General features: G+C 41.0%; 1 protein-coding gene across 3 annotated transcripts in view; it reads right to left on the reverse strand.

Moving 5' to 3' along the window:
* Window positions 1-1,772: 1,772 nt before the first annotated feature.
* Window positions 1,773-27,152, reverse strand: part of STK11IP (serine/threonine kinase 11 interacting protein) — an 87,406-nt gene continuing 62,026 nt past the window's right edge. For all 3 annotated transcript variants that reach the window (XM_083153811.1, XM_083153810.1, XM_083153809.1), the window contains 6 exons: window positions 26,601-26,698; window positions 26,334-26,512; window positions 16,760-16,844; window positions 15,452-15,531; window positions 13,114-13,427; window positions 1,773-2,198 (listed from right to left, as the gene is read on the reverse strand). In XM_083153811.1, the coding sequence (XP_083009937.1) occupies window positions 2,037-2,198; window positions 13,114-13,427; window positions 15,452-15,531; window positions 16,760-16,844; window positions 26,334-26,512; window positions 26,601-26,698 (918 nt within the window). In that variant the 3' untranslated portion in view covers window positions 1,773-2,036. The remainder of the gene's footprint in view (window positions 2,199-13,113; window positions 13,428-15,451; window positions 15,532-16,759; window positions 16,845-26,333; window positions 26,513-26,600; window positions 26,699-27,152) is intronic.

The following is a 27,152-nucleotide window of genomic DNA, read 5'->3' on the forward strand; positions in this document are numbered from 1 at the left end:
ATGGCCCTGTGTGGAGTTTGTATTTCTCCCCGTGCTTGCATGGGTTTCCTCCCACAATCCAAAATATACTGGTAGGCTAATTGGCTTCCAACAAAATTAACCCTAGACCACGTGTGTGTGTGTGCCCGTGGTAGGGAATATAGATTATAAGCTCCACTGGGGCAGTGACTGATGGAAATGTTCAAATATTCTCTGTGAAGCGCTGCAGAATATGTATGCCCTATATAAGAGATTGTCCAGGCAGCAAAGTTTATTTATTTACAATGTGACACAAGCAGAGGACAATGCGATATATACCAGAGCCTCTAGCGAGCATCCCAGGAACACCAATATCAGTGTCTTTAAACTCTGTGCTAACATTTACCTAACCTCAAAATGATGTAACTGCTGAGGCTAACAACTGCAAGGAAAATGTGCCCAGTGGAAACGCGCGGTGTACAACATTGCACAGGAAAAGGAACCAGCAAGCCCCAGACATTGAGTGCTTTGTAGCCGTGTCAACTGACAGTGAAAATAGGATTGAGAAATTGGAGCTTGCCTGAAAGTAAAGGGCACAAAAGAGGAACAGACGCATATGAAACTAGGAAACGGGAAACTGGAAATAGCAGTTCTGAGTCCATATTAATGCTGAGATCTCCACTCCCAAATTAGTCATAAGTGCCACGGCAAAGTGCAGAGTGCCACAGAGTTCAATTTGTGTTGCAAACCTCAAAATACAGTGTACTGTACTTATTCTTTGTTTTACGTCATTTATTTCGTTGTACACGAGTGTCATCTGTAATTGTGTCTCCTAGATTTCATTAGAGAAACACTGCCTCTACTGGACATATGTTTAGATAGTTAAGGCTGCAGAGAAAATGATTGGCCAATCTTTGCCTAAAATGGATGCCATTTTTGCTAAGAGGAGTAAAACAAAGGCTAACAAGGTAATCTCTGACCCTAGTTATCCGTGCTATTCATTCCTTGTTGCCTTTTGAGAAACGTTATGGTTGTCTAGTAGTTTTTCCACCAAAATCCTGGATCACACATTTTGATGGCTTCCCTTCCATGGTCCCCGATTCCACTGCCCTATTTTCCCAGGTTGACCTCCACTTTTCCACTGAAAAGAGAAACTCTGGAAACCAGGGGGGCAGGGAGTCACCAGCAGGAGGTCAGTAGCAGGCAGGCACCCGCAGGGGAGAGGGGCAGGTTGGTCAGCCACCGGCAGGGGGACAAGTTGTCAGCAGCGGAATGATGGGCAGTGGGAGGTGTCTGCACAATGGCAGCCTTCCCTGCCCAGAGTAAGAGACGTTTCCACGTATCGTTACCTAGGTTTAACCCACTCAAAACTTTGCTCGATTCCTAAGTAAGAATCAAGTTTTCACTGGGCCACCATTTCCACTGACAAAAATTCCAGGTTGGTGCGCGTTTACGTGCAAAGTTGGATTTTTAGGTCATTTCTGTAATAGTTTCTTTCAATCTGTTATTGTAAGTTTGTATTTTTAACATCATTATGTGAATTGTGAGTATTTTGCTATTTAATTTAACATTTTTTATAATGTTGTAGTGACAATAAATGATTTGATTGATTGATTCACAAAATCTTCTGGCTCCTAAAGAAAGCTTCCAGTGGTAGGTAAAGCAGCTGTTGCATTCTTGTCCTGTTACTGTTCATTCAATAAATCTTTCTACAATAAATCATTCTATATGATTATGCTTTCAAGTGAGAGCCGGATGGATGGGTGCAGTGAGTGTTGATATAACATTTATATACTTTAATATGTGTTCTACAGGAGACGTTCTAAAACAGGGTAGAAACTTTATTACATATTATTAAAACAAGACAGACATTTTCAGCAATTACAAAAAAAAAAGTGTGCAAAATCCTCCAACGCTCTTTCCTCTCTGCCCATGTTCCGTAATACAATTCTCGAAGATGGGTCTCTCACCTCTTGTGAGATACATCTGTAGGTATCCAGGAACGCCAGCCTGTCACCATACAGCTTACGTCCGATAAACACAAACCCGCTGTGCCAGAGTAATTCTGATTACAAGGTCTACCTTGTACAAGGTGAATAGGACTCCGGTGTATCATGAATAATCTGGTTGAAGTGTATGTGGTACTCAGCTTCCCATGGCACTCTGAGCCACTCTACGATCTCTTGAGGCCACTTTGGGTCCTCCATCCATAAAAGCCATGCACTTTCTTTCTGCTGCATCTGTAAGGAGAGAAAAAAAAAATGACCAACCGGACATCTCTACCACTGCTGATAATTCAACAACCAACCGTACCCTACAACCAGATTGCCTAGGTGTCATTCTTGACTCCTGTCCTTGTTCCACGCATTTAATCAGTCTCTAATTCATGCTACATACATAGAAACATAGAATTTGACAGCAGATAAGAACCATTTGGCCCATCTAGTCTGCCCCTTTTTTACCCTTCAGATAATCTCAACCCTTTTTAATCCTTATTTCTTTGTAAGGATATTCATATGCCTATCCCACGCATGTTTAAATTGTTCTACTGTCTTAGCCTCTACCATCTCTGATGGGAGGCTATTCCACTTACCCACTACATCTAAGAGAGAGTTCAGGAATAGGCCCATAACTTAAACAAAACAATGTAAATTGATGCAGTCATTATCTCCCGCATTAATAATTGCACTACTTCCTTATAGGTCTTCCTCAGAATAGACACTCAGCACTTCACTACTTAACATACTTTTACTTACACATAAAGCAGCACAAGCCTTAATCCCCACTGCCTGTCCATACAGAATGTCGGCATTTTACATGTCGACATTCTGCACCGTCCATTGTAAATGTCAACATTTTGACCACAACCCTGTATTCTAAATTTTCATCCCACCTTGAATTACTAGCAATGCAGAGAGTCAGTTTTGTAGGATAAGCACCCAGCCCAGGGTTCTCACAGACAGAAAATCAGTCATCTTCATTTATTCATGTCGCAATGTTCTCTCATTTGTCACTTTGCTTAGAGCTGACGCTTGCTGGTTTCTTGAGTTACATTTTTATTACCGTCTAACAATGTAGTACAATTAAACTGGTTAGGCAATGACAACCCCAAACTTTAACTTTGTTTTGGGTGGCGTCCAGTTTGTTAAGCTAAAAGACTTTCTCAGATATTAAAAATTAGCTTATATATCCAGACATCAAAAACTGAACAGGGAAAAACATGAATCCCTCAAAGGGGCAGTCTCTTCTGGTTATCACACGTATCAGTCACCCATGTACTGAATCATTAGAGATCAACAAGCCCGCCGGAAAGTAACTTATTAGCACCAGCCAAACTTAACATGGAATATAGTAAAAATAAACTGTTTATATGGGGAAAGCGTATGGGCTCACTGCTGACAAATATTCAGAGACCAGTAAAGTCAAGGAATACTATTAGGGTTTCTAAAGGGGCACAACCCAGGGTTCACTCTAACTAAACCCTCAGACATTTTAGCAAGGTTTGAATCTTACTTTGCTAATCTATATAAAAAGCAACAGTTTGATCCAGAATTATTAACTGGGACACGGGGGGTATTCAATCTCTTGCCACTATTCCCGACAGGGGAAATAACGGCGGGGCCCTGTTCAATGCGTACTTCCCAGACAGCATTGAACAGGGATCTTGGCAGAACGTGCCCGACTTCACAAGCAGCCGGGCACATTCTGCCGATGGGAATTGAGGAGCTCCCGGCTGCAGCTCAACGATTCCCAGCCGCATCTCGCAGCCACACCCCCTTTTCGACATTCACCAGACGGGACCTTGAATCCCGCCTGCCGATTCAGTGTCGAGCCGGCCGAGAACAGAACAGGGTCATGGCTGTCGGGCCAGCCCAACAGTCGTGACCCTGCATTGAATACCCCCCTTGATGAGGTGGAACTCCCAGAACTCTCTGAGGCACAAAGGGAACTATTGGAAGCAGAGATCAATGAGGAAGACATTTCTCAAGTTATCTCAGGGATGTCTTTAGGCAAATCCCCGGGACCTGACCATCTAACAATAGAATATTATAAGATACTTCAGGATGAATCGACTTGGACTGGAATCATTCGGCAGACTGCATTTAGGTCTACAAGCATTAGGTCTACACCATTAGGTCGACCTGACTGAAGGTCGACATGGGTTAGGTCGACAGGGTCATTAGGTCAACAGGGTCATTAGGTCGAAATGTGTTAGGTCGACAGGCATAAGGTCGACAGGCATAAGGTCGACAGTGAAAAAGTCGACATGGGTTTCCCCCCCCCCAAAAAAAAAAATTGTTTTCATTTTTTTCAAGCGTCAACACAATCAACATAGCACCGCTGCGCTCGCCATGCTTCGGGCAGGGTGCCTCGCTACGCTCGGCACACAATTTTATTCTCCCACCACGCCCTAGTGGATGGTAAGGCATGAAATACCGCCCGTTGGCACATGTCGACTCATAAAACAGTCAAATGTCCCCATGTCGACCTTTTGCCTGTCGAAATTCCCCATGTCGTCCTAATGACCCTGTCGACCTTGTAAAAGTCGACCTAATGACCCTGTCAACCTAATGACCCTGTCGACCTAAGTCATGTCGACCTTCAGTCATGTCGACCTAAATGCAGGTCGACCTTGAGGTGTAGAACTATTGCTTGTAGACCTAAATGCTGTAGACAATATGACCGTATCCCCTTGGACTTTACCGGTTAATTCATAGGCAACGGACTTCATATCCAGAATTTAATGCAGCTTACACTAATACCCAAACAAGGAAAGGATCCTTTGTTGCTATCTTCCTACCGACCAATAACCCTCCCCAATGTAGATTTTAAAATACTGGCGAAGGTAATGGCAACCAGTTTGCAAAATACCGTATCTTGGCAAAATTTAGAGGATAACCTTCTTTGGTGTGGTTTTGGGAAGGAATTTACAGCTTTGGTAAACTTCTTCTATACTAAACCTGTAACGTCCCTCCTAATAAACGGATATTGAGGCAGTCAGATTTAGATGTTTTGTGGGACAAGACAAGGGTATCCCTTCTTTTCAACCTAAGTTTAGACCCAATGCTACGTGTAATCAAATCCTGGCCAATTGTGGAAGGCATACAGATAGGAAAGAGAAATATAACAATTTCAGCATTTGCAGACGACATATTATATTATTGTTTCAAACATTAAAGATTCTTTAAGACCTCTTATGAATAAAATCAAACAATTTGGAACAGTGTCAGGATATGGAGTCAATTCTGAAAAATTCAATAGCATTTTAATAGTCAAAGTACTGTAGTTGTACAAAAACTAATGGACTCCAGAAATGAATAAGACTCTATGAGGTAGATTTATTAAGCTTGGTGAAGTGATAAATTGTCTGGTTTTTATCACCGGCTAATCAGCTCCTACCTTTTATTTTTCAAACCAAGCCTGTAATTTCACAGGTAGGAGCTGATTGGCCGGTGATAAAAACCAGACAATTTATCACTTCACCAAGCTTAAGAAATCTGCCCCTATATCCTATCTGGGTGTCCGTCTCCCCCAAGATATATCTCAAATTTATTCACTCAATATCTCAACAGCTATCAACTGGTGCATAATAGAATTACAGGGCTGGAAACACCTCAGTCTATCATACAAGGGGCCAGATATACTAAGCTTGAAAAGTGATAAAATGGAGAATGAAAAACCACCACCCAATCAGCTCGTAACTGCCATGTTACAGGCTCTGTTTGAAAAATGACAGATAGGAATGGATTGGCTGGTGGTTTATCACTCTCCATTTTATCACTTTTTAAGCTTAGTACATCTCACCCATGGGGAGGGAAAACATATAAAAAAATGATCTCTCTACCTAGATCACTTTATACCCTCCAAAATCTGTCTCTATTTTTTATCACACAAATATGAATTGAACAAGCTTTTTAGTAACTTTATTTGGGTAAAAAAGCTTAAATAAGTCTGACTAAAGGCCCATACACACGTGAAGATTTTCATTCCAAAATACTATGCCAAAATCTCTGAAAGATATATCTGTCAGCAAATTAGAGCGTACACACTGAACTATTTTCCCCAAAGAGCAAGAGATTTTCAGGAGGCGAAAGACCTGGCTGAAAATCTTTCATTATAAGGCTATTTACATAATGGGCTGGGTTTGAATCCCAAGGGTGGGAGCAGGGGGCCATTTTATTCAGTGCATTTCTGCCGGGCGGGGCATCCTGCCGGGCTCTATGTCCGGCCAGGGGAGCAGTGAAGTGGAAGCCGTGCAGCTGAAGATTTGGAGAGCCAGGCGGCGTTGGAGCGGGGCGGGTTGAGTATCAACAGGGGGAGGGAGCGGACTGTCAGCCGGACTGAAAGACTTTCATCTTTCAGCCCAGCTGCTGTACACACTTGGCGATGATGGCTGAAAAACCAGCCATCATCGCTAGGTGTGCTGGTAAAACCAGCAGATTGCCCACCTTGCTAACGATGATGCGGGAGCGCGCATTATCGCTAGTCAGCAATCTCTGGGGCATACACACTAGGTGATTTTCAGCTGAAAATAGTCAAGGGTCTTAAATTACAACAGAAAAAAACACATGTAGGTATCAATTTCCCCAATGTGGGATGGTATAAACAGGCAGCTATTCTAAGACAATTAAGAGACTGGGTACACGAGTGTACACAGACACAATATTGGAACAAGGGTTTATGCCAGAAATCCACCTGACTGCATTTCTTCACATGCATAATACAAAACTAGGCTCGGTAGTCCTTGATAACCCAATACTTACATCAACTAGATCAGTGGTTCTCAACCTCGGTCCCCAAAGACCCCCTACAGTGCACATTTTCCAGGTCTCCTGGCAGCTGGACAGGTGCACTCATTATTCACTGACACATTTTAAAAGATCACAGGTGGAGCAAATTAATTTACCTGTGATTCTGTGTGGAGACCTGGAAAATGTCCACTGCTGGGGGTCCTTGAGGACCGAGGTTGAGAGCCACTGAACTAGATTTATGTTTTATTTTATGGAAAAGCTTAATCTCAATCCCTATGCTTTGCAATTTTCACAAATTTTACAGAATGCAGACATCCAGAATGGTAGAGCGGCTTTTTGCTTCACCATTTGGAACCAAGAAGGTATAAGCAATATAGGAAATCTTAAAGACAGGTGTATGGGCACACCTTTACCATATGTACAGAGCAGGAAAATATATGGAGTTATTATTTTACATAATTTGACATTCCTGCAAGCTCAACATTATAGTAACGCAGTCTTACAGCAAGTAACTACCATAGACTTGTCAGCAGCTAACTACCATAGACCTGTCAAACACCTTAGATTACTTATTATAACAACCAGTACCACCTCAATCTATCTCGATTCATTATAATTTATTACATTCTCCACTTGATTACTCAAAAGTCAATTCTAAAATGGAGAGAGAGATTCCCCTACCTAACCATGGAAACGGCGGGCATAGGTGGAGTCTGTAAGAACTATACCTGCAATAATAATGCAGTATACAGAAATGTTACTGCGGGCATAGGTGGAGTCGGTATGAACTATACCTGCAATAAGATACAGTATACAGAAATGTTACTGCGGGCATAGGTGGAGTCTGTAAGCACTATACCTGCAATAAGATACAGTATACAGAAATGTTACAGCGGGCACAGGTGGAGTCGGTATGAACTATACCTGCAATAAGATACAGTATACAGAAATGATACTGCGGGCATAGGTGGAGTCTGTAAGCACTATACCTGCAATAAGATACAGTATACAGAAATGTTACTGCGGGCATAGCTGGAGTCTGTAAGAACTATACCTGCAATAAGATACAGTATACAGAAATGTTACTGCGGGTATAGGTGGAGTCTGTAAGAACTATACCTGCAATAAGATACAGTATACAGAAATGTTACTGCGGGCACAGGTGGAGTCTGTAAGAACTATACCTGCAATAATAATGCAGTATACAGAAATGTTACTGCGGGTATAGGTGGAGTCTGTAAGAACTATACCTGCAATAATAATGCAGTATACAGAAATGTTACTGCGGGTATAGGTGGAGTCTGTAAGAACTATACCTGCAATAATAATGCAGTATACAGAAATGTTACTGCGGGCATAGGTGGAGTCTGTAAGAACTATTCCTGCAATAATAATGCAGTATACAGAAATGTTACTGCAGGCATAGGTGGAGTCTGTAAGAACCATACCTCCAATAAGATACAGTATACAGAAATGTTACTGCGGGCATAGGTGGAGTCTGTAAGAACTATACCTGCAATAATAATGCAGTATACAGAAATGTTTTATAACATTTCCTAGAACTTATTTGTTGCCAAAAAGACTTGGTTTGTCAGAGGAACATAAATGTTAAGCACCGATGGCAGATTTGTTTCACTGCATGTGGCAATGTTCTCATATAAAAAAATTCTGGATAAAAGTAGGACAATATACGATTTGACATTTAGTAAACCCTTTCACTTGACCCCAGAATGGGCAATTTTTGGAATATTGCCAAAAGAAACCCGAATCTTAAAAGGCCTGAAAAAATTATTACTTTCAGTTTCAGCAGCGCACGGAAAAGCATATTGCATATGTGGATATACAAATCTGCTCCTACAATGGCAGTTTTTATAGAGAAACTGTTAAATTTTCCGGATGGAGCGGGTCGAGGCATTATTCCAGAAAATAAAAAACAAACAAAAAAAAAACCCAATGGTTTGAAACATGGGAAAGCTTTATTAAAATCCAGTCTAAGGTGCTTTCAAGTAACACAATGGTATAAAACCCACCATGCAACTAAATTACCCGATAAACATTCCTGACTGAATCATAGATAAGAACATGTCTCTGGGATGAGAATGAGTAAATTAATTGATATCATAACAATACAATGTGAATGTAATAGATTGAATTGTATTAGAATATAAGGTTTCAAAGGTATTCAATCCAGGATTCTGACTGTCGGAACGTCCCGATAGTTGGAGTCCCAGGTCGTTTTTGTTTCTCTTGATTTAATGTTTCGGCTTTGGTCAAGTGTCAGAGGATTGGCTAAAACGGCCTGCAAATTGTTATAAAAGGCTGTGAATTCGACAGTCCGCGTCCCTTTCCGACAAAACAGATCTGACTTGTTTTGAATTTAGATCTGTTTTGTCAGAAACTGCCTTCAATGCTGTCAGAAACGGCAACATTAAATAGGCGAGGGCCGCTATTTCCGCTGGTGGAAATAGTGGCGGGGATTGACTACCCACCTATAACAATAAACGTTGAAATATTGGTGACTACACTTTATAAAAATCTGTTTCTGCACAGTGAACTAACAAGAAAAATGCGAAAATTGTATTCAATGCTTCGAACAATAAATAATTATATATATATAAAAAAACTTAGTGCATGCAAAGTAACCACAATGACCCAGTAGATCCATTTAGGACCCAACGGATCTGAGTGCTGCATCGTTGGTGATACCATGTACAAAAAATATATATTTTTAAGTTTTCTCATGTGACCACACCAGACAGGTGTTAAAACATGAAGGATTGAGAGGGTGTTTAGCAAACAATGTAATTACTTCAAATGCGGTGGGTTGGGAGTTGAAAAAGTAAATCAGCTAAAATTATTAATATTAATATGCTCATTTTAAGCTTTGAGCAACAAAATAGTTTCACAACATCTTTAAAATCATGTTTCCATGTATCTACAGCAGTTGGGCATTTCCCCCATTGCCAGGCTGCACAGCTCCTTTGTGTAACAACACTTTACAGAAGCTACATTTTTGTGTTACAGACATGTATTTAGACTTATTATGTTGAAAAGCGCATCACATACTCAAACTAATGTAAATTAGAAATGCATTTCAAGTCCAGCCGTGCGAGCTCCCTGAGTGTAATCTCCCTTCCTCCATTTCCTATGTTGTTATCGCTCTCTAATGAGCAAATGAGTTCTGAATTTGGGTTATCAGGAGAGCAGACAATTTGTCAGTTAGCCTTTAACCTTAGGTTGAGCTGTCAAGATAAAATCTTTGTGTAGAAAGAAATGTATTAAAAGAATTCAGCATAGAACTTCTTACTAAAATATAATCTAGACAAGCCACTATGCGGTTTTGCTTCTGAGTGAGTTCTACTGTAGTATTTGCAATAAAATCAAACCGAGCCATTACTATGCCTAATGACATCCCTACCATCATCATTAGCATTTTCAACGTTCCTATTAATAGTCCACCTTCTCCAGAAACCAATAACCTGTGCTCTACAATAACAATAGCCTGATCCAAACCAAGGAAAACCACTCCTCAAGTAACTCACAGAAAACTGTGGTAGGAGATCAAGAAACATATTATTGTATGTTTGATCTCTGGCAGCGCTATGGTCTTTCCAAATTGTTTCTGTTGCACTGTCCTTGTGTTTCCGGGTTTGGTTCTATAGATCGAGAGTAGAAAGGACGGCACCAAATTCTCGACATGCACAAGGTTGACATATGGGGAAGGGGGGGAGTTGACATGGGAAAAGGTTGACACAAGGAAAAACGGTCAACAAGAAAACCGACGACAAATGAAAAGGTCAACATGAGTTTTTAGTTTTTTTGAGGTAGCAATTTTTAACTTGTAGCACACGGACCACATCCCTCGTTATGCTTCACTCCGCTTACCACAGATGACCGTTCCACATGCATGAAAGTTTAAAAAAAGAAAATTGTGACACTTATGTTGACCATAAGCCGTGTCGAAATTTTCATGTCAACTTGTTAACCTTGTCGATCTCATGCATGTCGACCAATAGTGGTGAATCTAAAGTTCGGACACAATGCTTCCAAACTACTCTGTCTAAATTCTGTACTCGGCCTCCACCAGTGGCCTCTTTCTTAGTTATATTGATATAAGAATGTTGATGTGGTTGAAGTGTCAGGAAGCTCAGCAGTCATTTACCTGGTCCAAACAGCTGCAGCAGCTACAGTACAGCCTCTGAAACATAGCGGTCATGTGACCGTAGCTTTCAATGCAGACATCTGATGGAAAGGCAATTTGGCAAGTAATTTATTTCTAACACTGGGGCAGATGTATTAAGCCTGGTGAAGAGATAAACTGGAGATAAAGTGGAAGGAGATAACGCACCAGCCAATCAGATCCCAACTGTCATATTTCAAACACAGCTGATTGGCTGGTGCGTTATCTCTTCCATGTTATCTCCACTTTATCTCCAGTTTATCTCTTCTCCAGGCTTAATACATCTGCCCCCTTAATCCCTACCCTAGCCCTCTACCTAGTGCCTAAACCCTACTTCGGAGCCTAAATGTTGTCATTCTGAGAATGTCAACATTTTAGATAACACCACTGTGAACATGCCAACATGACATTGTGCCTAGCAACATGTTGAACAATTTTGATATTTTAATGTTAACAATGTGGTGTCAACATTATGAATGTCATTGGTTAACAATGGAACGGGATCCTCTTTTTCATGAGGAAGACCACTGCCTTGATCTTGTACTCAGTAGAATATGCTTATTTTAACACTGCTTTCCCTCTTTTAGAGCACAGCCTTATCACCTGTACACCTCTCCTCAATTAGTTCAAGCTCACTGTTAAATTGTACCAACCTCCTAAAACGTACCAACATATTAGGCACCAAATTCTGCATTCATTTTTCTGAACATTGCACTTTCACATTTGAACTAAACCATAGAAATAACTGTTGATGAGGTGGCTCATTCACATTTCACTTTAACTTAAAGGTCAGCCGTGGCATTCTAAAGTGAAAATTACATCTATAATACTCTTGTAAATAGAATGTCATTGGTGTACATCTAATACTACCAACAACTTCCTCACATAATGTTATCTCCCACCTCTATTGAAAGGTTCTCTACACTGCCAAACATTTCAAATCACACAAGCATCTAAATCAGTAGTTCCCAAGCGGTGTGCCATGGCACCCTGAGGTGCCTCAAGTTAGTGGTCCAGGAAGAATGCAAACTATTTATGGTCATTCTATAAGGCAAAACCAGTTCTGGTAAATGCCAATCAAACTATGTAGATGAACAAAAGTAAATCCAGTCACTCCCAACATAATTGAACCAAAGAATGACATATATACATAATTTATTTATTTTATAAATATCTCAATAAGAAACTTATACTAGGGGTACCGTAAAAAATATTTCTGATACTCCACGGTGCTTTGACTTCAAAAAGTTTGGGAACCACTGTTCTAAACCCAAATGCCTAATCTGCTTGTTAATTTTCTATGGCAGCTGGAGCAGCCATGTAAATGTCATCTGTAAATAAAATGAATTTATCTTCTAATGTGAAGAGCTCTCTGTACAAAATCCACAGGAAAGGGCAGGGAGGAGTGCTAATAGTAGTGCACCGTTACTGCTTCTGTGGTTCTTCTGGCTCCTGGAGCAGTGTACCTGGTTAGTGTAATGCTGGCGTTTTGGTCCTCTATTGAAGCTCACATCACTGAAAGTACAGTTCTTGCTCCCTCCATATTCATTCACAGGAAACAGTCTTCCATTTTGAATGCAGACATTTTAATTTATGTTTGCATGTCTGCCTTCCATATATTACGCAGGTGGTGCCTTGGGACTTTTATTTGGTTTTATCAGCATTGCAAACGCTCATCATTCTGCTCACTTCAAAAACCTCACCTGTAAGGTGTTATTCCATCAGCCCTACCCATGTAGCTTAGATGCTAGACAGAGAAACACTTGGACTTTGCAGAGCTTGCAGTATGAAGGCTCTTACAGCTTAACAGAAAGGAATTACAGGTTTATATGGAAACAGTCACCTGACTGGATAGTCGCAGCACCAGTGCAGTCAGATACTGTCTTCAATACATTCCCCTGACCGTTCGCAGTATCCAAGCAGTGATCGAGACCAACAAAACAATAAAATAAGTCACTTTCTAAATAAATAATAAAAGCGGCCTAGCTTGAGGAAAATAACAAATATAGGGGCAGATGTACTAAGCACTGGAAAGTGATAAAGTACAAAGAAAAAAAAACTATCAATCAATCAACCAACCAACTCTGTACCGTAATTATTCAGATAAAGCCAGTAATAAAGCATTAAGGAGCAAATTGGCTGGTACAATATCTCTCTCCACGCTCCAAGGCTTACAACAGCTCTTCCCCGCCATAAGATGTAAAGTACCTTAGAGTATCATACCTCATTATAGAGCCAGATACGGAGGTGCAATGGTGCTGAACGGAATAAATGTACAGAGCTGATACTTCGAATTGCCTGTTTCTCTTTGATCTTCACCATCTCTGGTAGCTCCTGGGAAGATCCTGTATCGGGAGGTTGAGTATGAAGCCACTGATGTGTCTCCTCTAGAAGGTACATGTGAGTGTGTGTGAGCAGCACAGATACTGCGGTAGCTTTAGCAGCACCCTGAGCCAGCGCCATGGGAGATGCTGTGTTACACGGAGTCAGATCAGAATTAGCACAGGCATCAACAGCTTTATCATTTCCAACATCCTCTAAAAGTAGACAAAACAGAGATTGTTAAATAAAGTTACAATTTAAAAATAAAAGTAAAAATTGTTGCAACTTAAGAAAGAGTGACCAAGACAGCACTTTGTAATGATCTTTCTGACTGACTACCCATTCATACCCTGTTGTTAAACTACACACCCCAGCATGCCCTGCTAGAGTTTTGCTATTTGGCCATGCCAAAACTGTGGCAGGGAATGCTGGGATGTGGAGGGCCAAAGATTCTCCATCCCTGACGTACTTGAGCAGATGCATCAACCACAATTCAACCTAAACTCTTATAGCTCCTTGGGTGTTTTTTGGTTTTAAATGGGCTGTATTGACATAATTGGGGCTCTGCAGACAAAGCCGCATAGCTACACAGAAAAGCGTAATCTTGAACACTAATGGGACATTCCATGGCAATAAACGTTACATTTTTGACTAAACATCATGTGAACTATATTTTTGAGCATGTGCTTTTATTATTTTGTGCAAAGTAAATGTTGTTTGTGTGGTACATGATATTCTTTCATTTTGATGAAATCAAATGTTACACGATAAGGACATTTTCATGGAATGACACACCGTAACTCCTCACAATTAATACTACTACCCTTACACCCCAAACCTTACTCTAACATATGCAAACACTAATACCTTAACCAAACCCCTTTCTACATTCTAACCCTAATAACTGTTAATAAAAAAGTTATTTTCTGCTGTCAATTTCCAGACTCCTATATAGCTGCAAATCAGCTCATAGCACCTGCCAATAACCAATAAACAGCTGCTGAAAAACAGCTTATTATGTAGAGGTTTAAATAAAGTCTCCCCTTTCAATGGTGTGATCCCTAAGAAGTTAGTGTCTGGCATTATGTATGATCACCATATAACACCTGTACAATGGAGAAATCATTGTGATGGGGAATACTCTACTTCCCCCATCCTGACTTCAATAAACTCTGGGGAACCCTTATTTGAATGAGGAGTGTCCCATATTTAAAATGCTTAATGATTATTGCCCGGTGACAATATCAACATGCGCTGCAGAAATATTACTGGAGTGGACAGATGGGGTATGAAATAGGGTAGTGAATCCCTTGATCGGGATAGGCGGGACCCCAGGATTATAGCCTTAAATTACCAGGTCAGAGGCCACGCTGCACAGCCCAACACTAGCTGTGCCCAGCCACCACATAGCATGCGTCAGCAGCTGCACAGGAGGACTATCTGCTGCAGTCATGTGGTTCGGTGCCTTAGAGTGCCAGCCGCAAACACAAGTGAAGGCCAGTACTCTGGTGGATTGGGGGGGGGGGGATAGAGAGAGAGAGATCGAAACTGAGGGTTTTGGGGACAGAAGGAGGATGCAGTCTAACCATGTGGTCCTGCTCTTGCCTGCCAGTGTCACCACCAAATTGATAACAGGAATCCTGGGATTATAAAAATGGTCCAGAATTGGCCTCCCTTGTAGGCGCAATTTCATTATCTGACGATCACCAGATGGTAACACCACACTACAAGTAACTTTTTTGTTATTTTGGGTAGATTGTTTATATTTCTCTTGTCACCGAAAACCCAAACTAAGGTTGTCATCAGGAAATTCAGTGTTTATACTATAATAAATATAAGATTGTGTGGGAACTACATAAGTAAATACAGATAGAGGAATGTGACCGCCCAACCATTATTACTGCGGGTTATTTTTCCACACCTTGTATTGTGGGAAGACAACATATAAACATTGATTACAACATCATATGGAAACAAAAATGGGGTGAGGGGGCTGCTTATAAGAGTTTTAATTGAAATGTAGCAAGTTACCACGAGCAGCCACTGCCTCATAGAAAGCTGATATATTCTTTGTTACTTATAGAGCAAACCCAATACAAATCCGAAATAAAAACACGACAGTAACACAATCACTGACGCACATCCTGTTATTAGTCTGTAGATTATAGCAGGGAAGGCAGCTACAATACACAAAAATTATCATCGGCACAGGTGCAGACCTTGAACAGAAAAAACTTACCTCGCACTAAATACGCAAGTACATAGCGATACTCAGAATGGCTATGGCTCCCTGCTCCAAGGTTATCATGTAGGAGATGCCTGTGGCAGAGAAGAGATACAAGGTGAGATGTAACAGGTGTTCACAGATAGGATGCACAAGGATACAAGACAAGACAAAAAATGCAGTTTGTAGGTTTGTGTGGGATTCCTCTGAAAAGCTATAAACAGTATGCTAGGTTATCGGAATTTTGTGTGCGGGTGTGTGTGCATGTGGGTAGGGAATACAGATTGTATGTTCTGAAGCGGGAACTCGTGAATGATGAAATATCTTCGGTAAAGCACTGTGGACTAGGTATGAGCGAACTGTTAATAAATAATTATTACACAAACCTGCAGCTAATCAATTTCTTCTACAGCAGGGGGTATTTTGTGAATTACACAGTAGTTACCGATAGAAAGTAATGGAGCGGATATAAACTCAATTAGTAAGGGCAAAATGCATGGAAAGCTCAGGAAAGGATGAACACTAGATTTACATATAGTACTGCTATATAATATCTCATCCTCAAGTATATGATACTTGCCTTCTCCCTGGAACAGCTTAGAGGCTCCTAATAATCAGGATGGCACTTTCTGCCACCTGGAAGAGTTGGCATATCTCTTAAGGTGCGTACACACAGGGGAGATATATTGCTGAGCAATATATTGCTCAGTTTCTCCTTTTCATCAGCGACCAGAGATGGTCACTGATGAAGGGGAACCTCTGCCGGCGGTACCTGTTGGTACCTGAGGACTGGAGCAGAGAACACCTTCTAAGTACAGTATAGCTGCACAATATGTCATGCAAGTGTTCACATTCTTTAATGAGCTTTCCATGCATTTTTTTACTGGGCACTACACAAGTTTGTTTCATATCAGCTCCACTACATTTCATTTAATGGGGTATTTCTAGGCAAAAGAATAGCCATTAAGTAGTATGGCCAAGTGTAATAGCCAAGTAATGGCCAAGTGTAACAATCCATGCCTTGTAAGTGATTGCCCCTTTAAAACAATCTCTGCACATTTTAAGACTTAATGGGTGATACCGGAGTTCTGGTGTGTAAATTATATCTGGTAATTCTAGTTTTACAGTGTTGAAGTGACTTAGGGCAGCACTGGAAGTCATAAATGGACAGAGAATAGGTAGCATTAAAAATAAGAGGCCATTTAAAGATGTCCGTGTGTAGGAGTGTATATATTTTTATTGCAACATATTGTTGTGGGAATATATTAGGAAAATCTGGAAGAAAATGGAGTAGGATATGAAAGTCAGGAACTGGAATCTCACCAAAGGCGATGATCTGGGCTGACCTCCTCCTCAGGTTTGTGCTGCAGAGCATTGCGATATCTTGGGGGCAACTCAGACAGAGTATCTGAAATTCATATACTTTACATTTTACACTCCCAAACACACAGCATGAGGCTTACTTAGCCTTATTCTAGTTCACTCTTTCTGACAAAATCCGTCTTAGATGGACAAAACCATGTGCACTGCAGGTGGGGCAGATGTTACTTGTGCCGAGAGAATTAGAAAAAGGGGAGGAAATTGCATCTACAGGGCCATACCTTGTTTGTAAGGAAGGCATCCAGGCTCTTTCTGCAAGAATGTGATTTCTCTGGTACCTCTGAGGTACAGAAAAGAGGTCATCAATATTACAGGTTGAGTCTTCCCTATACGTATATTCCAAAAACCGTGGTTTTTCCGAATATTTAGTTTTTTTTACCCTCCCCCCCAGGTCTTTAGTCATAGGCACTATGTATTGATTGGGACAGTGCCATAACTAGATATTTTGGTGCCCTGCCCAAAACATGTAATTGTTGCCCCCCCTTTACACAAAATACAAACAATGCGCGCCATTGGAGTGCTCAAAAAAATTAATGAGGAAGGGGTTTACCCACAATAGTACCAATTCACATTACACCACACAGTAGGGTACATTATTCACATTACATCACACAGCTATGCCATTCAGAGTCTCCAATAGACATTACACTAGGCGGAGCCTCTGTTACGCCAGGCAGTGGCCCGATTACATGCTAAGCCAGGTAGAGCCTCCATAACATTTACGCCAGGTAGAGCCCAATTACACACATTACTTCAGGTAGGGGAGAGCATGTACTACCTGATTCCATCAGCTCCAGAGGCTCTGATGGGGGCGGACACTTCTCTACCCATGAATCGCAGGACTCAATGTTATGGTATTGGGACAGCGCTAATGCCTCCCCCATGGCTCTGCACTGCATGCAGGGCACTACTCACACACAGCTAGTTATGAAGGTGGATTGGAGCCAATAGTTTCGATTTGTTTTAGTTATTGTGTTAACATTGGTTTTGTTTTTTACTTTTCCCAAATTTTATTATCATCAGAATTATCATTATATTTTCTTGGTTTACAAATTCCTCAGTTAGTCTGCACAGAGAACATTTCTGCAATATCATCCAAAGGATTCCTGTAAACGGGAGAACCCATAAGAACCTTTTCATTACAGTGTGTGACCGGTTGACTCTCACACACTCACCCATCTCCCCTGATTTTGGCACTGGTTAGTAAGAGGAGCACACCGGGAAACATTTTCGGTAGGAAGCAGTGCAACTTTCACGTCTAAGGGACAAATGTTTTTTTTTTTTTTTTTTTTTTATTTAAATCTTTATTATTTGCAATTTTTGACATATAAAAGACCAGGACAACAAAGTCCGTACATTTTATACACGACAATACAATACAATCATACAAAACGAAAAGAAAAAAAAAAAAACATTACCTATTTGACAAGAGTTTTCCCTTTTTCCGAACATTTGGTTTATTGGGGCAAATAATCATGGAGTGTGTTACCACTCTTCTCTGGCTTTTTGCCAATCTCTCCAAAGTTTAACCTTTTTATTATTATATTTCTTCCCCGACGTTTCCATCTTATAATTATGTTCTATTTTGCTCACTACCTTCTGCAGTGTGGGGCTCTGCTCCTGTTTCCACAGTTGCGCAATTGAGGCTCTCACTGCACATATTATTTGGTTTAATAAATACTTTTGTGAATTATTTAGTTCTATTGGGAGTATGTGTAGGAGGGTCATTTGTGGCGTCAATTGCACTGCTGAGCCGATACACTGCAGGATTAGGTTTCCTATCTCTGTCCAGAGATCTATCAAACTATCACAGGCCCAGAATATGTGTTTTATATCTCCTTTCTTTTCACATCTCCAGCATCTATCTGGTTGATCCGGGAAGAATGTGTTGATTTTGGCCGGTGTGTAGTATGTCTGGTAGAATACTCTATAGAATTTCTCTATCTGTATTATAGAATTAGACATCTGGTTTACCGAGGAAAACAGTTGTGCCCATTGTGCCTTATCCCAGGAAAAATTCAACTCCCTTTCCCATTTCAGCTGCCATCTTGTTTTATTTTCTTCTCCCTCTCTCTCATGTTGGAGTATTTTATACCAAAAAGTTATTCCCCCTTTTTTTTTAACTCCGTCCACTTGGCTTATCCAATCTTTCGGGGGTGTTTTTGGGACTGTCGTCTCAAATATGCTAGATTGGAGCCAGTGTCTAATTTGGAGATATTTAAAAAACTCCGAGTTGGGAAGATCGTACTTGCTTTTTATCTGCTCAAAGGACATTAACTGTCCCTTTTCATATACATTATCCAATGTTTTTATTGCGTGGTTCCCCCACTGTTCCAAGCTTAAGTTTGGTATTATTTTTGATAAAACATTTAAGGGGAGGCACGTTATCGGGGCACCTTCTAGATTATTCCTTCCCATAAGGTCCTGCCACTTCTGTAGGATCAATTTAGTGGCTTCTGCTAAGCCTTTACAGTTTTTGCTTATTTTGTGGGGGAGCCAAATTAGATCTTTAGGGGTCAATGTGGGTGACTTATTGAGTTCCGGATCAACCCAGCCATTGTTTTTCATGGGACAACTCCAGTTCTTAATTTGGTCTAATAGCGTGGCGGTTTGATATAATTCTAAGTTTGGGACGGCCAGTCCCCCTCTCTCTTTGGGGAGCATAAGATATGTTTTGGCTATCTTTGGTCGTTTATTTCTCCAAATGTATTTGTTGAAAAGGGAGTTAAATCTCTGAATCCAGTACTTGGGTAGTCTTTTTGGAATGGCTCTAAACAGATATAAGATCTTTGGTAGAAGGAACATCTTTAGGGTCGCCACTCTACCTATTACAGAGGTCTCGATGCTCATCCATTTATTGACCTTTATATTTAGCTGGGCCAACAGAGGGGCATAGTTGAAATCAACTATGTCCCTTTGTTTGGCTGCTAATTGTACCCCAAGGTATTGTAGAGAATTTTTTTTCCAGTTAAATTTATAACGTTCTCTCAGATGCTTCTGTTCGGTTGAGTCTAGGTTCATTGGGAGAGCTTCCGTTTTATTCGCATTTAATTTATAGTATGAAACAGTTGCGAATTTCTCTATAATAATTAATAAAGCTGAGAGTGATTCCTCTGGGTTCGAAACAAAAAGGAGAATGTCATCTGCATAGAGTAGGATTTTATTCTGGGAACTCTCCCCCAATGGACCTGAGACTTCTCGGCTCTGTCTGATTAATTCCGCTAGTGGCTCTATTGCTAGTATATATATTATGGGAGAAAGAGGGCATCCCTGCCTTGTCCCGTTTGTTATCTGGAATTTATTTGAGGTATACCCGTTACAGAACACTGTTGCCGATGGAGACGCGTACAAGGCAAGGATGGCTCTAAGGAAGTTACCCTCCAGTCCATATCTCTGAAGGACCTTTTCCATGAAGGTCCAATGCAAGCGATCAAACGCCTTCTCTCCATCGAGCGATAGGACCACTAGCTGGAACTCTGCTTTTTCAGCATACTCCATTATATGGAGTGCCCTATATACATTATGTGGGCCCTGTCTGTCTTTTACAAAACCAGCTTGGTCTATATGTACTAATTCTGTTAATATTGGCGAGAGCCTATTAACAATACATTTAGCGTAAATTTTAATGTCGGTGTTAAGTAAGGCTATTGGCCTATAGTTTGCGGGTATTGTAGGGTCTTTTCCTTCCTTCTCTATCATGACTACTCGGGCTTCGAGCATTTCTCCTGGGAATTTGCCTAATCTGTTTCCTTCTTGAAATGTTTGGAGCAGGATTGGGGCTATCTCTTCTTGGTATATTAAGAAAAAATTGTTTATAAAGCCGTCCGGGCCCGGACTTTTATTTGGTTTCAAAGATTTAATTGCTACTAAGATTTCTTGTTGGGACCATGGAGTGTTTAATTTTTCTCTCTGTTGTTCAGTGAGTTTAGGTAGTTTTACTGTATGCAAGAACTGATCAATTTCGGAAGGGGTAGGTTGTGAGGTACCTTCATCTGTCTTTAAATTATATAGGTTACTTAGGTATTTGGAGAAAATATTTGGTATATCTGCAGGATTTGTTATTTTCTCGCCTTTATGGTTGTATAGGGCTTTTACTGCATTTTTAATTCTAGCGCCTTTAATTTTTCTGGCCATAAACCTCGTGGCCTTATTGGCTTCACCATGGAATTTTTGTTTAAACCTCTCGAGTTGGAGATTTATTTGCTTTATATTTAGTATTTCTAATTCATCTCTTGCCTTACAAAGGTCTTTATAAATTTGTTCATTAGTGGGGGCGTTTTTATGTGTCTCATCTAATATTTTTATTCTATCTTCTAGTTCTGTAGTCTGCTGTAATTGCTGTTTTTTTAACCTAGAGCTAATTTGGATAATTTTGCCCCTGATCACTGCCTTTAGCGTGCACCATAGGTTTATTGCATTGGTCTGTTGTGCGTTATTGTGGGACATAAATTCATTTATTGCTTCCTTTAATTCATTTTTAATTTCTGGAGTGGAGAAGAGGGTGTTGGGGCATCTCCAAATTCTGGGGGTCAAGATAGCGGCACTTTGTAGCCAGCCCACTGCTACAGGTGCATGGTCCGAGCAGGAGGCGGGTAATATATCTACTTTGCTTATATTCTGGAGAGTAGTCCTATCTACGAATACGAAATCTATTCTTGAGTGTGATTTATGCACTGTTGAATAAAAGGTGTAATCTCTGGTAGTTGGGTTCAAGACCCGCCATGTATCGTACATTTCCGCTTTGTGTAGAACCTCATTAAATTCTTCTGCTTTTTTCCTAATTTCTTTGTGTGACTTAAGTTTTTGGAGGTCTGATTTATCTAATTTTGGGTCTCTTATCATATTGAAGTCTCCCAGGACTAATCTTGTTCCCTCTGCAACCGCATTAAATTTCCTCCAAAAAGTTTTTATAAAGGTGATTTGGGAAGTGTTAGGGGCGTATACTGAGGCTATAGTGGTTTTCTTGTTGTTAAGTAGGCCTTTTATTATTACGTATCTCCCTTCTTTATCCATTACTTGTGTCTCTATTTCAAAATTGAGATCTTTTTGTATAAGGATAGCCACTCCCGCCTTTTTTCTTAACGCACTAGAGCAATATACTTTAGTATATCTCTGGTTACTTAGGTTAGGTTGTGATACTTTTGAAAAGTGTGTCTCCTGGAGTGCCGCTATTTCTACCCTTTGATCATGGAGGAATTTCAAGATTCTGTTCCTTTTTTGCGGCGAATTTAGGCCTTTGACGTTTAATGACATTAGTTTAATTATTTTGGCCATACTAACTTCAATTTCACGCTACTGCATGACACTGTTTTACAAAGCCCCAATACATCCATCTTCTTCGAAGGGTCCGGAATTCTCTTGTCATTACATACAGTACAAACAACATAGACATATAATCCCCCACCCATACATAAAACATTAAATGTACTATAATAAGCACAAAAGAACTCTCCTATCCAGGTGAGTTGCATGTCATTTATTGGGGGGTAGCGACTTTACCTTTCCCCTCTCTATTTGCTTATTCTTATGTACCCCATCCCCCACCCAAGGAGGAGATATAATATATAAACCCTGTTGGTTTTCCCCTGCTTTAAACCTAATTTCCAAAAAAAAAAAAAAAAAAAAAAAAAAAGGATCGGGGTTATAGGGGTAGGATATTATGTTTAAGATATTGTGTTTGTAATGTTCGTCCTGTGGCTGGGCGCTTCCATGACGGGTAAGTTCAGCTTTTATCCGCCCTATATATATGCTAATTTTGTTGATATCTATATCATTTTATGTAAACACTTACATCCTATTACGCTATGATAATGATACTATATGGCCTATTTCGTGTTGGTAGTGATTTCCTCATGCTTCTAAGATGGGTAGTAGAATGTGGGGGGAAGATACCGTGTTTATAATATTTGTCCTAGAACTGGGCATTTTTCCGTGTTGGGTGCATTAAACTTTTACCCACCCAGTGCTCATGCTGGTTTTAGTGTTATTTTTAATATTTCACCCAAAGTTTATATTCTATTACTTAATTACGTAACTAACATAATAAATATACGCTAAGTCATAATGTGTCATATTTTCTAATGCTTCTGCTGAGCTGTCATTGTTTCATTTACATAATTTGTGAAAGTGCATCTAAGTTCTTAGAAAAAAAAAAAAAAAGAAAAAAAAAAAAAAAACCCACACAACAAGAAAAGGCCACGTAGTAGGGCCGCGCTTAGTTCTGGTTAGTGCGTTACCTTATTTTCTCTAGCTTCTAGGGCAAATCTTACTTCTTATAGATGTCTTATTTCATATAAATGCATATATATTCGTTCAAAATCATAGTCTTAGGACAGAAAACCATCACATAACCATAGTAATATTACTTCCCCCCCCATCCCCTCCCCCTCCCAACTCCCCTCATCCCTTAACCCACACAATTCAGCATAGTTCAGTCCCTTCAAAATGAGACTAATTTTGGGGAGGCAGGGAGAGAGGGAGAAAAAAAAAAAAAAAAAAAAAAAAAAAAAAAAAAGAAAACCCCTCTGTAGGGGAAGGCCGCATATTTGGGCCACGCTTGTTTCTGGTTGATTCCTTTTCTTGTTTCCCTAGTTCCGGAACAGATCTTACTTCTTGTGGGTATCTTATTTCATATGTGTCCATATATCTTCATTTTAAATCGCCGCATTAAGGAAAAAAATCATCCCGTGGCCATGATAGTCTACCCTCTTCCGCCCCCCCCCCCCTCTCCTCGCTCTCCCTCTCCTTTCTAGGCCGCACAGTTCAGTCCATTCAAAATGGGCGAGAAAGAGCAAGAAAAAAAAAAAAAAAAAAAAAAAAGAGAAATTAATTAGGGTCAGGTTCCATAGATCAATTCCTTCATGTAGTCGTGGCAGGGGTCCAGACTTGCTGTACTTCTGTCAATTTTACACCTTCCTCTATGGGGGTCTGTAGGTTCCATTGTTTCAGGCCCTCTCTTGCCTCCTGTTCCGTTCTCCATACTTTTACTGTGTCTCTATGTGAGACTATGAGCCTCACTGGAAATCCCCATTTATATTTGATTTTCGCTTGTCTTAGTATCATGGTTGTTTTAGCAAAGGCTCTCCTGTTTGCCAAAGTTGCAGCCGATAAATCACCGTATATCTGCAAATTACGCAATGTCTCTGAGTTTTTCTCCTCATCTCTAGAGGCAAACAATATTTGCTCCTTTATGTGATAATAGTGTAGTTTTAGAATCACATCTCGAGGCAAGTCAGCTTGTACCGATTTAGGTTTTGGTAATCTGTGTATTCTATCGATAATCAAATATTCTTTTGATACTTCTGGGAGCATTTTTTGAAATAGTTCAGAGGCGTATTGGTTTAATCTAGTATCAGGGATTTTCTCTGGGACTCCCCTAATTTTTAAATTGTTTCTTCTTGCTTGATCTTCCATGCTTGTTAGCTTATTTTTTAACATAGATACTTCTTCTTGGACGGTTTCATGGGCTATTTTTAGGTTATTATAAGCTTCTGCCATATTCTCTAGCCTTCTCTCTGTTTGGTCCGTCCTTTCACCCAGGGCTACCACCTCTTTTGTTATAGTTTGAAATTGGGTTTTAATTTCGGCTGAGAGGTCATTTTTTAGGTCTGCCATCAATTGCGCCATCTTTCGCAAGGTGATGGGCTCATCTAAGGTTTCTTCTTCTTGGGATAAGGTGATATCAGTCTCTTTTTGGGAAGCTTTCTTTTGCATGGTTGGAGATATGGAAGGTCTCCCTTTCTCTTTATTTGGGGGGGTTTGAACTATTTTGAATATACTCGCTGGTGTATTCATTGCTGGTTTTGCTTTTTTTGCTGGCATTATTGGGAGGGTCTTATGGGGGCTATGCCAGGGAGCAACTAATGACTCCTGCGGGAGGTAAACAAGAGAGGGTTTTTAATATTTTTAGAGAGGGGGGAGGCGCCACATCTTATATATTTATATAATTATGCATGTCTAACAGGAGATCACACCCTTGTTTCTCCTGTAAGTCCTTGTAACCTGGGAAGGGGCACGGAGCAGGGCTATACCGTATTGATAAGTTCATGCAGATTTAACAGGTTTTAAGCAGACTCTTTTAAACAGAAAATTATTTGAGGTATCTCACCCATCTTCTTTGTTGTACGTCTCTTGTGGGTTGCTTCAGGTGCCCGTGGGTCTGAACAGGTCTGTGCAGAGCAATCTCTGTGGCCTGTTATCTCTGCCCGGCCGTGGGGGTTTATGCTGCTGTGTCTGTGACTAGACCGGGCGGCCTCCCCAGCCTCCAGCTACTATCCTGTTTAATTCTGCTGCTATGCAGCTTGGTTGCTGCGGCGAATCACCGGGCCGGGTCTCTTTTCTCACCCTCCGGGTACAGTCCCGCTTTGTTGCTGCTGCTCACACCTCCTGTTCCACGTGCGGCTCCAATCTCTCCACCGCTCCGTCTGTCGCTCACCCTGACAGCGGCGGCGCCTATCCGAGCACTGCAGTTCTGCTTGCCGGGGAGTGTACTGTATAGCCACGTCTCAGGCGGGGATATCTCTGTCTCGCACGAGCTGGTTGCTGCGGCGAATCACCGGGCCGGGTCTCTTTCTCGCCCTCCGGGTACAGTCCCGCTTGGATGCTGCTGCTGTGGCGCTTGAGCGCTGCTATGCCGCTCAGGGCAGCTCACACCTCCTGTTCCACGTACGGCTCCAATCTCTCCCCCGCTCCGTCTGCTTCACTCACCCTGACAGCGACGGCGTCTATCCGGGCACTGCAGTTCCGCTTGCCGGGGAGTGTGCTGTATAGCCAAGTGTCAGGCGGGGATATCTCTGCCTCGCTCAAGCTGAAGCTGGCGCGACCTGCATGAGCGTGCTTCAGCGTCCTGCGTCCTGCTTCCTGCTTCCTCTCCCCGTTGTGATGCCTCCGTCACGCCCCCGCGTCTAAGGGACAAATGTAATAGCTGCGAGGTACAGCACGTGCCAAGAGTTCTTTTAGTTGTCAGATTCTTGAGGCTAAATCACTGCTGGAACTTGTATGCTACTACATTTGGCCTGAAGAGTTTAAATACAGCATATATTATTTTAAGGTGTTGTTCTAGGCCCAAGGGATGAAACCTGCTAGTAATAAATTAATATGACATACATGTCTGCATTACACTGTGATAGTATAGCAGAACACAGTTATCGTTCTGTCTCATGTTATACAGTTAGGGGCATATGGTGTGTAATACATACTAAAGTGGCTGATTCTCTGACCAGCAGATAAATGAAAGAGAAAAGTATTTTTTGCAGTCACCAGTAATATAATTGCTATATAAAAAAAGCTGCAAATAAAAGCACTGCACTAAAATCCTATATAAAAGGCAAATGATACTCCTCTCCTCTATGGGGGGGGGGGGGGGGGGGAGACACTCAAGTTTTGCTCCGCTGGGCCGAGCACAGTCGGCAGGGCTGACATATATTGTCACATCTGTTTAACGGGCTGGGAACTAGTCTTATATATTTCTTAAGTGACAATTTTCTGTAATGATAAAGTTACAGCTTGCCCTACTCACCCAGTATGTGCTGGCTGAAGACTGTGCTGTATTGGCGGTTCCTGGTGAGTAGGGTATATGCAGCCTCAGGTACTTCAAACCCCAAATGTAAGCTCTGTTGCTGGAGGCCAATGTGCAAGTGGGTGAGAGAGGCGAGGCTCTGTGCCTCTCCCGGCTGAAGCCAGTCACAGGGTGGGCCACTGCAGGGGAACATAGACATATCAAGCTTACTATCCATCAAATGAACACAAAATAAGCAACCACCAAATGCTCATCCTTTTCCGGTACCTGGTCTCCCCAGATATTTTCAGGAAATAGATTTTCTGATTTGAAACCACAATAAGTGCCCAATACTCCACAGGAATACCAAACCGCACCACAGGCACCTGAGAGCAGAAGAAAGTGGGAATGGGAAGTACTGTAAGAATGAATTGGAAAAAGGAAGACCACAACAGATCACTACAAAACAGGCTTGTCAGATCATTCTATTAGAACAAGGCCTATTTGTATAAAGAGGACAGGCTCATAGACATAGAGGGGGAAATTTACTAAAGGAAATTTGTAAAAAAAAATAGGTGTATTTGTATCCAGAAATACACTTATTTTTTGACATTTACTATCCCGAAAATACGGCAATTCGTATTCGTATTGATGTGCTATCAATACCAATACGAAGTGCCGTATTTTCGGGATAGTAAATGTCAAAAATAAGTGCATTTCTGGATACAAATACACCTATTTTTTACAAATTTCCTTTAGTAAATTTCCCCCAGAGTGTCATTAAGTCTATCTTTGCACTAAATTTCCGTATGTGAGATCTGAGTCCTCCTGTCATTTTCA

Source organism: Crinia signifera, chromosome 7 (genome assembly GCF_055691185.1).
Source record: "Crinia signifera chromosome 7, ASM5569118v1, whole genome shotgun sequence".
In the NCBI taxonomy this organism is placed as follows: domain Eukaryota; kingdom Metazoa; phylum Chordata; class Amphibia; order Anura; family Myobatrachidae; genus Crinia; species Crinia signifera.